Raw genomic sequence first — 17,873 nt, forward strand, 5'->3', positions numbered from 1 at the left:
GTGCGTAGCATTAAATTAAGCGTATCAATTTGATACTAATTCCGCCATTTTGAATTCTAATACCAAATAAGCTATGTTTTTATTGAAAACCAAAGCCCTTAATTGTCTGACGTGTGTTTGACGGTGTAATATTAAGTGGTAAAAAAAGGAATATTTTATGAAGATATTTCAACTAAACACAAGAATTGCATTGAATATGATGCATAGTAAATTTTGGTTGTTTTCGTGGAAAATAAAGTAAACCTTAACTTGCATTCTTAAAATACATATTACGGGAATTTAAATTTCGTTTAAATTCTGTTTATAGCAGCAATGCTTTTTGTAAAGTCTGCAACGATTTCTATACTTTTTTATTAAGTTATTTCATCCATACTAATATTATAAATGCGAAAGTAACTCTGTCTGTCTGTCTGTCTGTCTGTCTGTCTGTCTGTCTGTCTGTCTGCTACTCAATCACGCCTAAACTACTGAACGAATTTGCGTGAAATTTGGTATGGAGATACTTTGATATCCGAGAAAGGACATAGGCTACTTTTTACTCCGGGAAAATATCTCATTCCCACGGAAAACAGCGACAATCGGAAGAAACCGCTCCACCGCGTTGCGGTTGCACTGGCGCTTTCACTAGATGGCGCTACTGGCAATATTAAATCGCACTATCATTACGTTTTATGTCTTAGCTGGGTAAGCCTACGCTTTGGAGATTTTTAACCGAAATTTGATTATTATGCTACTTACGTTATTCTAATCAGTTGAGGTTATACTCTTTCGAATTGATATTAGTTTGAAATAGTTTCCACTAAATATTTCGTGTTAGTTATAATAAATTTGTTTGTATATTCTTTTAATTACATTATTTCGTATTTAATGTTAATATTATACCCATTTAGTGGTATTTGGTAGAATTTCGTGTTAGTTTAATTGAATATTCTTTTAAGTAGTTATGAGTATTATATTATAGTATATGGTCACCCATCCACGGAACAACCTCGGCAAGCGTAGCTTAACATTAGAGATGGATGCACGCGGTTGTTACTTAGCTACGAGGTTATATTATCTATACAAATATTATAAAGCTGAGTTGTTTGAACGCGCTAATCTCAGGAACTACGGGCTCGAATTGAAAAAATATTTTTGTGTTGACCATTTACCAAGGAAGGCTATAAGCTATATAACATCACGCTTCGGCCAATAGGAGCAGAGTAGCAGTGAAAAATGTTACAAAAACGGGTAACATTTTGACCCATTCTCTCTTATGTGACGCAAGCGAAGTTGCGCGGGTCAGCTAGTCTACCATATTCTTATCGTACTAACCAATTAATAAATATTTATTGCACAAAATTCCTATATATACCCAACCAAAGAAGCTAACAAACTTGTCTTACAAATTAAGTAACGAAAACATAGATCGAAATAAAAGAAACTTGCTTTTATTGAATGAAGATGTTTATGATCACGTTAAGGTACACTTTCTAAGAAATTGTTTAATATAATCTGTGTTATATTATCATTATGTTATCACACGGCATACCAAGAAGTATTTCCCCGCGATTCCGGTAAATGTTTTGCTTCCTCAGGCGTTTTTACTTATCATGGATGTAAAGGTGGTCCTTCATATGAAGCATTTCATGTAAAGTGCTTAGCATAACAGAAAACGATGAATCAATTATATTACTGTGCCAGTTTAAGTCAGCTTTACGTCTTATAAATAAACGAAAATCTGAAAAGTAAATTGACAGCAAATGTAATAAAAAACTTGTCCATTTCGCCACATAAACTAACTTATATGTTTACTTGGACTAAATGTTACACAACAACTTAGGACAATTTTATTAAAACAATGTGTTATTTTTAAGTGCTCGTCAAATTGCGTAGAGAATATTGAAATATAATTATTAAAATCGAATCTAAAGTAACAAAATCTGCCGGGCGGCAAAATTTTTTCATCTGATTGGCAATTTGGTCAGTCTGTAATAGTTTGTGAAGCTAGACGTTTCACGCGCCAAAAAACAACATCTTTTTTTTCGTCAGACTCACGCCAAAAAACAACCTAATCTCACATTACATGCGAAAGTTCCGGGTGGAGAAACGCCTTTATATAAGTGTTAAATATTTACACATTATAAGCTATCAAATCGAATAATTTCATTAAAGAATACGAAGAATTCTTTAATTTATATTCTTACGGCACCACATTAAATATAATATTGTGCTTACGAAGATTTTATTGCGTATTTCTATCTAAATGTAAAGAAACTGAGGCTTTATTAAAAATATAAATAACCTAGAATAAAACTCAAGTTGTATATGGAACGCTTATACAGAGAAACCTTTTTTTGTTCCGAATGTTCCGAATCTGAAGGTATGCGGTTAGGTCAACGAAGAATATGTGTTGGGTTATGTTTATTGTGTGATTTCTTACTAGATTTCTATTATTAACAAAATTCGTCCAAATCATTGTAAAAAAATGTTAGTAACTTCCTGGTCAAATACCTACTAAGCCCCCTTACGCACTAGCGGTTAACCGCGGGAGCGGTTATAGTTTAATATACAACCGCCTGTGAACCGCAACATAACCGCCAACAATTTTGTCAGGCAACTGTAACCGCGCGGCTAGCCGCTCCCGCGGTTAACCGCTAGTGCGTAAGGGGGCTAATTGGCGATACCGCGGGTTAGTTTGCCTTTACTGTACGTTAAAGCGGCTCTACTGAGTTAGACGATATTTGACCAAGTATTTGTATTATACTATTAAGATAAATATACCTTAATATTTTAACATCTGAACAAAAAATCAGGTAAATCCGTCGGCATAAGCCAGTACTACCATAAAGGTACAATTTCGTCCGTTTCCAAAAATAAAAGTAAGCCGAAAGCCGCAATAAGATTTTCTGCGTATGCTTAACTTAGTAGGTCATATGGCTGTGACCCTAACACTCAAATATACGGAATATGTGATAAATTCACTCAATATAGGTCGTTGGATGGGTGTTTGGATGACTGCCAGGTCAGCTTTTCCGCCTTGTCTATCCTGAATGGATAAGACACTCTTTTATAAGGAAATAAACTATGTTGTATATTATTTATTGGTAATAATGGCCTATTTATCTACGAGTACAAATTTTCTCTCCGAATTTGATGAAATTATATATCTCGATAGGTTTCTCTGTATTCTGTTCGATGGTGTTGGGAAATGTTTTTCTTCTGTTGTTCTTGATGTAATTCTCTTGCGGATGAAAGTAATTATTTGAGGCTACATTTCTGTATTAGTTATAGTTACCTAACATTTATGACTTGATGTTGATTGTTGAAATTGTGATAGCTGTTGAGATTGTTTTTTTTTATATGAAGGAAATACTATCGAATTGCATAATTAGTATGTTAATGTCTATAAAATATGGCCTATAACTATGATCACTTTGGGTGGGGTGATAAACTCACGCCTAGAATAAGTACGCATACTATACAAAATATTGTTACAATTAAAATAAACTTTTCGTTTGACATTTGAAGGCATTCATATCTCTCAACAGATACAATAATATTTGGTTCTCATACGTAAATATTTGTACTTAAACCATTAATAATTGGAACCCAGTGCACTAGACTGTGAACGTTATATTGAGATTATAACGTGCGTTTGAAAACATTGTCACGTATTTGTTCACATAAAACAATGTAATTACGCGACCTTTAAAACGAAAAGCAGACGAGCATGTTAAGTCGCTACACAGGTTGAGGTTTTAACTTCATAGGGGTCAATTAGCATAGCAGCTAGGCAACTATTGGCGTTGAACCATTGGTGTCAAAAATATTTAAGCCGTGTTAGTCTGAGCAAATTCGCGGTAAGCCGATTGAAACGCCTTAAAACATAAAATTAGTGGTACAGTCAGCTCCAAAAGTAGCTGATCATACTCAATCTTCTGAAACCCTATATACTGAAGTGTGCACATTATTATTCCATTGAAATAACATTTGCCATTGATTGAAATGTTTAATTCTAACTCATTCTACCTGATTTTGTTGTGGAATAATGTGCACACTTCGGTATATAGGGTTTCAAAAGATTGAGTAAGATCAGCTACTTTTGGAGCTAACTGTACAAACTGAAGATATAGCCCAAAAAATATCATCTTCTCCAATTTGGTTTTAGTCTATTATCGAAGAGTTCATTTCTAACCAGGGACGAAAACCAAGACTTATATTCATTTAGATTTCGATCTCGAAATACAAAACAAATAGAATATTTCTAGGTAAACCGTATCTTTCTGCCCCGTTGTCTTCAAATTCTATATTTCAAACGAACATTATACGTCTCAATATCGATATTCTCATTAGACGTGCTTAGAATAATATTATAATTAACAGGTTTCACCGTGCGGAAATATCAGAGTTTCATCGAAAGGTATCACGTTATTGTGCAGATACCTTTGACTCTACACGTAGATTCTGTATCAGACTATGTTACTCCATAGTAATACTATACAATAGAAAATAGGATATTAATATTCTAGTTGTGTTTCGTAAAGGAATTGGTTTCAACGAGCCCTTTGCATACATTTGTTTCGTTGTAGAGGAAATTTTGGGCAGTTATAATCATTCTATAGGAGATAACTATAGGTTCAAGGAACGTCTGATGCTATTATCTATTCTAGATCATAAGACAGAACAGTTTTATCTAAGCACATACAAACTGTGACAAGGTCTTACAGGTATTTATGACATGGTTTCCAAATATTTATATAATCACTTGAGTTACTAAAAGCTTATATGCTCTTTATTTTAACTTGTTTGTTTAAAAAAATTGCCATTTTATGATAAAAATATCATTAATACTTTCTTTTATAATGTAAAATATGCTGCATTTCTATCATCATTATACTTTTAAGTGCCAGTCCGGTCATTCAATAAATTTTATACAAATTACTTTACGATATTAATGCCACAGCAAACGCATTAATGAAACGCTAAAAGTAATTCGGTTTTAGCTGACCACACTGATTTTGATCGTACTAATGCTTAAAATATGCAACCAAAGTAATATGATGTGCAGACCATCAAAATTTGCTTGCAGAGTTACTGTTATAGGCAAATGTTTGAGCAATTGTGAAGAAAACTCAGAAGTTTCAAGTCCTATGTGTTTCTGCTTCACGAACTAACACTTTTTGGAAAATATCACAATTTGCAAAAAATAAACTGGCCTAACCTCAAATATACAAAACGGAACTAGGCATAAGATCAACTCTGTGATGGATGTAAAGAGAATGGGAAAAAGTGTGCAAAGCTTTTTCTGTCCATGACCATAATACGAGTACATTCTGTTTAGAAAATCGACGACTGTCTTTTACTTGGTCAAAATTTTAGAAAAATCTAGCTGTTGCTTTATGTCATAATTTCTTTAAGCAATTGAAACATTATGCTTGGCCTAGGTTTATAATTCACAAAACATTAATGTGTAATACGACTGAACTAAAAAAAACTCATCGATACTTCTTTACCTCAACTTCACATTGGCGTCTGCATTTTTCGTCCAAGACATAAATCTTCTCTACTGTCTACATAACCACGCTCACTTTTCATAATATCGCCGAGATCCTCTTATATGAAAATTCCCTGAGATACAAATAACTTTCCGGTAGCACAAGAAATAGCCAGGTTGTTTTACTCAGAATATTTTACCTGCAACCTACATTATCAAACATCTATATTAAAAATAATAAAATGCTTTGTACCCATACACAAATATTCTGTTCAAAATTCTTAAAAAATAAACTTTGGAGTGGCGACCACGAACCGGGAAACGTAGTGTTGGCAGGCCCCCCACAAGATGGACCGACGACCTGGTAAGGGTTGCCGGAGTCCGATGGATGAGGGCGGCCCAGGACCGGTCCTATTGGCGCTCGATGGGGGAGGCCTTTGTCCAGCAGTGGACGATTCCCGGCTGAGATGATGATGATGATGATAAAACTTTGAGATAAGTTCTATTCTCCCGAAATAAGGTTGCAAACAAGGCAAAAGTATAATTGCAATAATTAACATACGATATTAATAGAGAAAATCAAGTTGAATATTTTCTAAAAACTTTTAGGGAAATAATTCACCGGTTTTTGCCAAACATAAACCAAATAATTAATAAACATAAACTAAGCAGTAAAGGTTCTGCTATTAACCTGTAAATGAAATTTAATAATTAATTCCTTATTAACTTGAGGAAATCCATTACGAAGTTACTCTACCATTATTTTAACTTAAGTCTTGTCACATTGCCCTTGAAGATTTGTGGTTTTGACCTCTGAGACCTTCAGTATCTGACGGCTAATAAATTATATTGATTTAACCGACGAATACCAAATTAATAACGTAATTCTGTATCCTTTGATTTATAGTCAATGGAAAAGGAAATAAAATGAAAGATATAAGAAGATGAACCACCCGAAAAGTAGCCTTACCTGCGTAAAATCTTCTAGTAAAAATATCATGCCTAAAATACGCTGGAACTTAAAAGTTCATACCGTTATTGACCACTATCATCTCGAAGAAAGAAATTGGACTCTTTACGGTTTTTGCTTCCACTTGAACCAGTAAATAATAAAATAATTTTATCAACCCCACATAATACTGAAACAAAATGCTGATTTTTCATTTCTAGCTGTATATTTTTTATTGATAACGCAAACTGATTTTCCTCTACGTTTTCCTTCATAACAACGAATAAATTTCGGTAGACATAAACATTGTGTAATATTACAGTGATTTGTAATAAAATATTAAGGTTTATTGTAGGTTACCCCCTTTTTTATCGTCAGTTTACACTCGGTATGAAAAGATAATTTGAGGTTTTATTTTACGATCTGAACCGAAACCTATTATTCACTTAATAACTGTACTTACGTTATTCCATAAAAAATAGGTACAGAGATATTGGGTACGATAATAATGACGTAACGGATTACGTCACGAATATTTACCGGAAAGAAATGGGAGGGCTACAAATATATTACTTGCTGTATCTCCTGCGATGTACATGAAGACTTTTTAAAATAAATGTATCGTATTCATGATTTGTGCGAAGTAAAAAATGAGGCCATGAAACGTACATTATCAATAATACTGCAACCATCAAAATGCAAGCAAAATTTAGGGCAGCTTTTCTCAAAAAGCGATTGAATAGTCACACAGTCTTTTGTTAAACTTACAATGCTCTGTCTGTCTATTGAAATTAACCAGTGATTTTTGTAGCACGATTCTCTACTACTATCGACAACCGACAACCGGCTTGTCATCGTGAAATTTTGTATGAAAATCTGATCAGCGCCTCTGACGGGCGTCGTAGGAACTATTTTGGCAGTACATTCTAAACGTCAAAATTTCGATACTAGACAGTACCGCCTGTATAGAATCGCGCTACTGCAGTTCTAAGCGCGCTACTACGATTAGTTAGCCACCCTGTTAGATTTGTGTTATAAATGACTAATATAATATAATATTCTTCAGATCAACCTTTTCAAGATCAAACAAGTCCTAGAACCAACACGCTCTTTGATGATGCCGACGACATACAACGACAACTTGACAATGAAGCGAAGGATCGAATGAAGTATGGAAGGGTGAGTTGCAAAAATATGTTATACCAATTTGATGTGACTAAATGATTTCCAGTCCAAATTATTTTTGAAAAGAGGGCCTCAGAAGGCTCGGAATCAAAGAATAGTAAGACGAGAAAGCTGTTTTGTCTTGTAAAAAACAAAAAAATCTTATAAATCTTATAGGTTAAAAATTATAAAGTGGCAAAAACATCGCAGAAGCTTTGGTAGTTCATTGCAGATAATACTCGTAAATACATGCATTGCATTACAAAGTTATATTCTCTCTAATAAATTCTGTTTCAATTATGCTTCTATTTCCATTTGATCTTATTGTTTATACCTAGATTCTGACATAAATCCCTACTAAAATCTTGAATTCTACTATCGTTAATTTTGTAGCTTCTAATTTTCATTGTTCTCAGGATATTATTAGTACTTGCCATTTCGGAATTTCAATTTACAACTTATTAACTTATATAATACAAGTTTACGTTCTAAGTATAGAATAAACAAGGATATTGTAACAAGAAATAAATAATGTAATTTCCATTTTGTATATTTGTTTCTGCTCCAACAACTCACGAAATAAGAAAACTTTGAAATAATACACGCAAAACTTTTCGCAGCCTAAAACTATTTGGGTGTTCCATTTCCCGACTCACTTCCAAGAACAAAGTACCATAGAAACCCGTGGATGGAGATTACTCCGTGGATCTGTGAGTAACAGCTACCATAAGTATATTATCTTTCCAAGAAATTTATAAAAAAAAAACCGAACAAATAAGATTTAGTTGCAGTTCCTAATATTAGACGTTAGTTGGCGCTTTCATCCACATAGATCTATTAAATGTTTGTGGAAAGCGGTGAAAACCCTTACTTCTTTCGACTACCGCCAATCGACTTGATGCAGACAAATTTTGTATAAAAATCTGACCAGCGCCTCTAGCGGGCGTCCTAGAAACTATTTCTGCAGTATATTTTAAATATCAAATTCTCGATACTCGCCGACTGTAGAAAAGCGCGCTACAGGTATTGTTTTACACCCATTATATTTGGCCCAAAATCTCAAACTCAAAATGATACCCTTATCTGTACTCTTGAGTAAGAGTACACTCAAAATTACAACAGGAGTTTCCACAATGAGTTTAAAGTTTATGAGGTTGAAAATGGGATAAAATACGACCCTAAAAGCACTTTCAAACCCCACAGGAGTTGGTTTACTTTATTTTGTTCCGGAAATATTTTAAGTAAAACTTTCTTGAACCACATTTTCCGGTATTAAATTCTGGGAAGCCTGTTCTTTACCTGAAGCTCTAAGAATATTTTGCAGGTATAATTTGTTAATAGAGAATAATGAGAACCTTTCAAACTTAGTACAAAACAATATAATTGGGAGTCACGTGTAGCAAAAACGTGGAGTAAACTTCCAACGCGTTTGCCAACGTGTTCGTTATAAGTATGAAGCGAAAGTCCTTGAGTTTATTAATTACTCAAAGTAATTCAGATTGTCCTGGCTTTCAACGAGATGTAACATAATTTTATCTTCGTTTTGTGTTAGGTTTATGTAACGTTGTCCCTGAGTCGATTAAATAGCTTCTACATAATAGCACGTGCTGACTGGCAACATGCTACAGGGATTTTGTCATAATAGGTTTTTTTATGTTTTAAATTACTATTAATATTATAGAAAGTTTTATGTCATCGGCGAGAGTCGCTACAGTCGGTAGGTACTATCGAGAGTTTGATATTTAAAGTGTACTGCAATAATAGTTTTTACAGCGCCTGCTAGAGGCGCTTATAAATTGCTCTGAATACAATATTTCTCGATAGCTAGCCAATTGTTGATAGTCGATAATGGTAGAAAATTAGCCTACAAATAGGTAGTTATATTTGATCTTGGTTAATATACTGCTGTTTTTTGAACTTAACAAAAATATCCCTTCAATATTCCTGGTCAAAGGATGCGGAAGCAATTAACTTTCGCGGCAAGCAAATTAATTAATTTAAAAAGCTGTGACCTCTGTTTGTTGAATAAAAGTCTTCCTCCTTTACTGCCGTTAAATTGTCCTGGAACATAAAGATAAAAATACTTGTAAATAAATTTAATTATTTTCGAAATACAACTCAGTTTTTTTTCCTTCTTGAAGTATTTTGTAAAGTTCTACGGAGTTAAATAGTTATTTCGATTTTAACTCTTTTTGTAGCTTAAGTTGGGTTTATTTCTTTAATAAATTGTCTAGATTGTCTTAATTATTTCGGTTTCGGTGTTAATAATTTATCATGAAACAAAAATGTTTTCATTCATCTTTATTGATATCGGTAGTTGCTTGTGAATATTTTAATAAATATTAAATATGGTGTTTCAGACACAGACTCCAAATTATTTCGAGGATACTACACCGCTGGGTAAGTGTATTATTATCCTGCATTTTTTTACAAGAAAGTAGTGTTATTATTGAAGTCATTTGATAATAATTCCAAAGTACCAAAACTTAAAACGATTAATCTAGATTATATTATGAGTATTTTCAAAACAAAGTATCTGTATCAAACAGGCCACCGTCAGCTGCATAAGCCTGCGGGTCACTGATGTTCTAAATTCTAAACTTTTTACACCTCCGCCAGTGGTGAACCTTTCATACAAAGCTCTCTACTTAGTTCTTGAACTATAGTTGCAACATTAGCAAGGGCCATTTTAGCCACGAACAAGGATGTTCCACTTGGCCTAATTATTTTTAACAGATGGACACAGGCCAGTTATGATGATGCGAAAAGCAAAGAATTCACAAAAAAACGTTCTCCCCATGCGTTTAAGATTTTCTTTTTATGTTCCAAACTATGATGTGCCCATCAGTCATTAGTGTAACCTTAATTTAATCATTGGAATCTATAATTTTATTTTTTTTTGTAGGAATAATTTCTATCTGTAGCTCTAAAAATACTAAAATGAATAATATTTTGTTCTCCACAGTATCTGAATGGAGTTATAGAGGTAAGTTGTTTACCCTTAAGCATTCCTAATTAGTTCATTTAAAATCTTCGCTGCCGTTCTGCGCCGTACATTTTGCGCAAGCATTTTGCATAAATTTGTTACTAGAATGCAAGTCACGAGAAGGGAAGTGGATTAGCATTGTAAGTACGTACTTTTGGTACCCCATAAGTAACATTTGGGACCTCATCGCGCGTTCAGGAAGGGTCGGGTGAACCAGGAAATAGCTATCCTTGCGCCTTTTGTTCCTAAAAGTTTTTTTCTTTATTACAAGCAAAACGCTGGTACTAAGTAGAATAGGAATTTCATAAAATCTAGTTTTCTAAGAAATATATTTTGGATTTTTCTCCAGAAGAAACCTAAACTGTGAATTTTTGTAAGACTTCCTTTCGTTTTAAATCTAGACTCGGATCTGCGACTCGATGAATAAATAAGTAGTATTTTATACACGAGACCATTTTCACAAAACACCTGCTACTTTTTTCTTATATAGTGGAAAAGAATTCTCGCAAACTTCACCTAAAATACGTTTTTAAGAGACAAAGTTACGGTGCGAATCGTTTAGCATTGTTACGGAAACTTTGTACTAAAATCACAGACAGACGACCTCTTTAACTATCCAGGAAGGAACTCAAAAGATTTATTTTTTCCGTCGAAAAGTCAAAATATTCTTCCTAAACAAAAGCCGTGCTTAATTAGGCACTCTAAACATTTCTTGAACAACAGACTTAAGCGCGGACATTTTTCCTTCAATTTAGAACCTAACTCATTTTCTCGGTTCAAAATTTTCTTTGTTACGGCCACTTCAACGCCTTTACAAAATTCTCTTGGAAAATGATCCCTATTTGTCGTTGTTTTAAGGTCATATTTACTCTGAACAGATAGTATATACTTGAGGATATCTTACAGAAAACGTCAGTTACTCTTTAGTAAAGATCTTGAGTAAATACTCTTACTTTTTGAAAAAACCTGTTTTGTAGCGCTCACTTTGTTATGAGTAGCAAATAAAGAATATCCGTCACGTTCAGTTTCATAGTAATATCCTATGAAAAGAAAGTAACTCTGTTTTCTGACTAAATCTGGATATCATACTTTACCGGCTCTATAGCTGTAACAGTATTAATAAGAATCATGCATTATACCGATCATTACTTGGTGCTTCAAGAAATTTAGATCTGGATAATGTAATTTATATCCAGAGGAAGGACAAAGCCTAAATCATTGAAAAGAAACCGAGTGACATCCATCACACGTGGTTGTAAGTAACTCCTTTCACAGTTCTTCTTATTTTCACAGATCAATGGAAATGGCACAAAGTATACCCTAACTGCGGTGGCCGGTCTCAATCTCCAGTAAACTTACCTACCGATGCAGTGATAAAGTCTAGAAGTGGAAGAGCACTACTCTTTGAGAACTTCGATGTGATTCCTAAGGATATGACGCTGATGAGAGATGGGAGACGAGGTAAGAAACAAAACTGTAAACATTTTTATTTACTCGCCTTGTAATACGGTATTTGATATTCGCGTTTTGACCACATTTCCTTTAAGCTTTTAAGCAGACTTTGGTCGGATTTTTATTGTTTATAAAAAAACATGCTTGTCATTGCTGTCTTCTCATATAATTAGTAGCTTTCTACCCGCGGCTTTGCCCGCGTGGAATTACACTTCCTTCGAGGAGGAATATCTAAAAAAATCGTCTCTTTGTCCTCCTCTGTACTTACTTAGGAATCTTCATACCAGATTTCAACTTTTTAGTTAGTAGTAGTTTCGGCTGTGTGTTGTTCATTAGTCAGTCAGACACTCAGTAACGGAAAAAAAATATATGTATCAATTTTATTTTTTTCTTAAAACTCTATTCTTGTATTATATCGTTATCCTTTTCCCCTTTCACATCTAAATATAGGAAGGAAACCTAGTAAATACCCTACCCTATAATTACTTAGTCACAGAATCTATTGTCTAAAGAATCCTTGGGACACAGAACAGCTGTTCATGTTAGAGCATGTGTTTGTATAGCAATGTTACGAACTTTGACTTTGTTGAATGACACGGGTCCTATATTAGTTTTAGCAGAAAATTTTTTGACGTAAACGCGAAGAACTTCAAGCTTTATTTATGTTTTATGGTAAAAAGAGGGACTTCTTATTCACATATAAAACCAAAACCTATCTCGTAATTAATATTGTTTCCAAACTTTATAGCTTTATAAGCGTGACAATCTTGACGATAATATTTTATATAAAAATTCTCAGTTTTGTTTACACATCGTTTTGCTTTAAACGAATTCACGATTAGGTTTTTATTGTGACTTGTAAAGTGGTCTACAAGTTTAAAGCCCAAAAATAACTTCACACCAAAAGTAAAACAGATTTAAGAAAATTGGCGAACAAATGGCAAATTATATTTCGCTCGGAAGGAAAAATCCCTTTTATCTCGGCCACAAAGTTCTATACAATTAATGGAAGGCCGTTGCCTAAAGACTAGCGGAACGATAGTAGAAAATTGAAAGGAATAAATCAGACTTTTTGCTCCTTCGCTGTGATATCCGATAAAATGTAAAATAGTGTTTCAGTAAAGTTGGTTTTAAATCAAAATAACGCAATTTATGAGTCTTCATCCGACTTTCCAGTCAACGTTTATGCAAGTACTACAAGTAAATGAGATTTGCGACGCTTGAAAAATTGTCCGTTGACTTATCAGATAAATAATGCCAAGAAACAAATTTCGTGTTCTACGGTGATTTGCTCTGACTTCGTCTGGGTAAAAAAGTTGGGCACAAAATTGTTCGTTTACAATAAATAACTGTGTGTAAATATGTGCAGTAGATTTAGAAAATTTCCCAGACTTACAACTAAATTTTTTACTCACACTGTTATAGAAAATCTTCGTGGACTTACTCACTTAGCTCAGAATTTCATTTCCGATTTAATTTATTCATTTTACACAGTTGTAGTCATCAGTCTTACGACGCTCTATGAAATTCCTTATGTTCGAAACTGAAACGGCTTGTGTACACTATGGGCATTATCAAGCCATTAATATCCCTCTGACTAGATATCTTGGCAGAATGCATAGGTAACTTAGTTAACCGACGCTAATGGTCCATTCATTCCCATACAATGGGAGCAATGTGTATTGTATAGGAGTGTATCATGCATCAAGCCGGTTCAAGCTCTGGACTAAATACTTGATTAAAAAGAAAATTTGTTTGTGTGATTGAGATAGCTTAACTTCTGTACCGATTCAGATAATAAGCGAAGCGACATCGTTTGAGTTTGAGCTGAGTTATTGATAAAGTTTTCAACCAAGTTAAGGAGCCGGGAATTCGTGTTTCGTTTGTGTGTGTTAAGACAGTATTATCAGATCATTTAGGAGCCATGTCGTTTGGATGCCACATAGTGTATGCGGCTGCTGGTCACGGGCTTAATTCAAGCCAGCGTTCTGAGCAAAGGGTTATTAATATTTTCTAGTGTATATTAGAATATATCTCAATAATAGCCCGGACGTTAGTAACGTATTCGGTATATTATGGCAATAAGCTCGCCCCTTATTTCATGGGACTAACATTATAGCTAGTGAAATGTGTGTATTTCAATCACCTTACCTTACACTGAGTGCCACTGCTACTTCTATAATATGTATCATTCATATTTTAAAACCTTTTTAACCATATTGTTTTTTATTTCGTAATTTCAGTGGTTCTCATCGGGAACTGGGAAACCACTGAACGTCCTTTAATCTACGGTGGTGCGGTCCACAGTCGTCGATATCTCTTCGACTCTATAGCGTTCCACTGGCCTTCGGAACACACGGCGGGAGGTCTTCAATATCCTATGGAAACGCAAGTTTTCTTTACATCGGCTGAGTATAAGGACTTGAACGATGCTTTGACTGCTACCAATGATTTGCAAGCGATATTGGCCATTTCTAGTTTACATAAGGTAATTAACATTTAAATAGATCTTTATAAATTTGTTGTTGTTGTTTTGCTAGGTATTTACGCAATGTGGCTGGATCGAAAAGTTGGTCTTCTCGTGATAGATTTTCATTTTCTGAAATGATTTTTTTTCATGATAAGTTTAGCTAAAATGTCATAGTTACGAGTCAAAGATATCCATGTCATTGTTGGATAATGAGTAAGATCTCACTGAACCAAGAGGTGTTCGGCTAAAATAGGATTTAATGGTCACCCATGTATAAATGACTCTTGTTAAAGTCTGCTTACCTAACTTGTCTGCCGTGAAATCGAGTAAAATCTATTCACTGACTAACCAAAATCTAGTTGGCAAGAATCTTCTTTTAATAGGTCCTTAAGGAAATTGCCCAAATTGTGAAATGAAACGTTACTTTATATTTTCGTTTTATTGAAGAGGCACGTGGCTACTATTTGAGCAATTTACTAAAGATTTGATAGAAGGCAATTTAGTTGTCGGAATTATTCACGAATTTCGTAGAATCGTAGGAAAATTTTGCCTCTAGATTACGTAATTGTTTTGTCTTGGGTTATAATAGGGTTATTTTAGAATTTGATAGTATTACTTACGCTTGTGTATCCTGAATGGGTTGTCAGGCATTGTTTTAAAGTTTGTTATATAAAGAAGAATATTCGGTAGGACGTAGCTTGTAAAGTAATACCAAAAGAAAATAGTATTTATTTGAATATTAGTAGCTAAATAGTATATTCGTGATTATGACGACATGAATTTAACATCAAGCATTCCAAAGTATATAGAAAATCAAAGCGAGTTATTAGAATAATAAAAGTTGAATACATAAAAAAAATCATTCGCGTACCTACTAATTATGATACATACAAGACATTTTTTTGAACAATTAATAAAATACGTGATGGCAGACAAAAAAGTAATAGTTAGTAATGAAAGCCAACGTTTTTTAAATTAAAACCTTTTCGATCCAGAAATCCAGAAATGCACGTAGGTGTAAATTTAACTGAACAGTAATTTTTATTGCAAGTGCTACTCACGTTTGTTTCTACTTTGAGCAGCTTTAGTGCCATATTGACTCCTTTGTACATTTACCCAATTTCAAGCACCAAGAGACTTTAAAACGTGCTGACTGCTATAATGTATCCACAGAGAATATCCATGTTCCTGTTTTCTTTATTCACTATAATCTTCTATTAGAAATTGGCAAAAATAAATGTAAAATTAAACAAGACTGACCTATTTAAATAACATTTGGTAAGTAGTTCACAAATTAAAGCTAAGGCCTTTAAAAAATTAATTAGGTACGTGTGGGTACGAAACCGCGATCAAAAACTATAGGTTAATAAATGTAATACATATGCTAGTGATAATCCCTATAGAAAAATTTACTGAAACTAATATCGAAAATGTTTTCCAGCGATATCATGATCTATCATTTCGTAGAAAATAGAGACTTGTGGTATTTATTGCTAGATTACTATACGATAACGTAATCCATGAAATAACTATTGCCGTAGTTACCCTATAATCCTAAAAAAAATATATACTATTGACTAACCATATCGAAAGCATTCTACACACACAAAAAATAGTTATTTTCACATTATTTTGTTTTACTTATCTACTTATCCAAGAATATATTTTGTTAAAATCTTGTGGTTTTTAGCAAACATGCTTTTATAACAATTAACGGAAAAAGATACGTGATTTGGCCGTTGCCTTGTACCCACTAACGTTTAAACATTGTTCAACGGCCAGTCATATAAAATTTAATTTAATAATAAAGGAATCGCAGTACGAAACCTCGGATGGCACAACTTTATGTAGATTTCATTATTTTTTAAAGATAAAAATGCAGCTTCATCGAGACTTGGCTAGTTTTTGGTGGCATATAATTTACACAATATTTTAGTAATCACCAAAATTTTCCTTCTTATAATGATTAAGATTCAAAGCACGACACGCGGTGCGGCAATAATAATCAGCAAGAGAGTGTCAAGATATCTTTCATCACTTTAATATATTTACTACAGTCAGCAATATAATATACGTAAAACTTATAACAAAGCGAATGTCACGACTGCCTTTGACTCGTTCAGTATTTCTAAACACGTGTCATCTTCTCCACGCATCGATAAACATTTCAACACAAATGAAGTTGAAAATTAAATTAGAAGGCTCCGATCCCGAATTGAGTTCATAAAGTCATAATTAAGTGACGTGTCTGTATCAATTTAGAGAATAATAGACGTTTATTGAAAGGTGCACAATAAAATGGTGTATATTTGAGAAATATTGCTTTATTAAATTGTAAAAAATAAGTGGTAATTGTTATAAATTACTGCAATGTCTGTGATATTAATGAAATTTAAATTGTAAATAGAAATGCAGTCTGAATTTCAGGATCAGAAAATTAAATGGATATGCTAGTGTCTGTAATGCTTACAATCTATATGAACTTTTTACAGTCTTTTTTTTTTTTGTTAGCCCTTGATGTGTCCCACTGCTGGGCAAAGGCCTCCCCTCTTTCCTTCCAAGGTTTGGTCTGTCCTGTGCCATGCTCCGCCACGATGGACCCGCAAATGCCGCTAAATCGTCATGCCACCTTCGTCGTGGTTTTTACAGTCTTATTACAAGGAATTTAAACTTTAATTAAACATGTGTTTAATCGTGTTTTCAGTATAATAATATATACCGAAACACTATAAGGTCTTAATAACCTCAACATATTTTATTCAGATTTTATTTTAGTTGGTTTAGACATGAAACAAAACGGTATTTTTTGACAATTATGTACATACATTAAGTACATAACAGATACAGATTAAAAGACTAGACATACTCTTTCACTAAAAAGTATTATCTATTTCATAATATTGATCGTACATTTGAAATGAATTATCTAGAGGTAATACCTACTTTTTCATACATAAATAGTTATCTTTTTATGAATCAGTTTCAAATCAGTGTCATGTTTATAAATAAACCAAATTGCTCTGTCGGCACAGGAGTTATCTAAATTATCATTTCACTCTTTAGCTTAGTTATCAGATTGACCTTATCAAAAAAAAGTTTCATAATCTTAGAAAATATCGCGACAGATCATTAAAACAAACGGCGACGTTGACTTTTTAATTATAAAAAGTAACTGAAGAAATTGCTCAGTTTTTTAGCAATTTTGTTTGGAAAACGGTTGGGTAAGGCTTTAAGGCTTTGAGAAGTTCTTGATTTCGTTGACCTTTAAAAAATGAGATGGATATAAAGTTAAGTTATTTGTAACTACGGTCGTGGCGTAATGCCAAAAATGGCTGACCACTGCACGCTTATATTGCAATAAAAAAACCAAAAGAAA

The 17,873-nt window shown here is 33.5% G+C and overlaps 1 protein-coding gene across 1 annotated transcript in view; it reads left to right on the forward strand.

Moving 5' to 3' along the window:
- The window catches only part of LOC142973907 (carbonic anhydrase 1-like), a 28,267-nt gene that overhangs the window by 1,408 nt on the left and 8,986 nt on the right, over positions 1-17,873 (forward strand). Inside the window, exons 2-7 of the mRNA XM_076115940.1 lie at positions 7,492-7,604; positions 8,210-8,299; positions 9,950-9,989; positions 10,555-10,575; positions 11,869-12,036; positions 14,271-14,515. Of these exons, the coding sequence (XP_075972055.1) occupies positions 7,492-7,604; positions 8,210-8,299; positions 9,950-9,989; positions 10,555-10,575; positions 11,869-12,036; positions 14,271-14,515 (677 nt within the window). The remainder of the gene's footprint in view (positions 1-7,491; positions 7,605-8,209; positions 8,300-9,949; positions 9,990-10,554; positions 10,576-11,868; positions 12,037-14,270; positions 14,516-17,873) is intronic.

Source organism: Anticarsia gemmatalis, chromosome 6 (genome assembly GCF_050436995.1).
Source record: "Anticarsia gemmatalis isolate Benzon Research Colony breed Stoneville strain chromosome 6, ilAntGemm2 primary, whole genome shotgun sequence".
NCBI lineage: Eukaryota > Metazoa > Arthropoda > Insecta > Lepidoptera > Erebidae > Anticarsia > Anticarsia gemmatalis.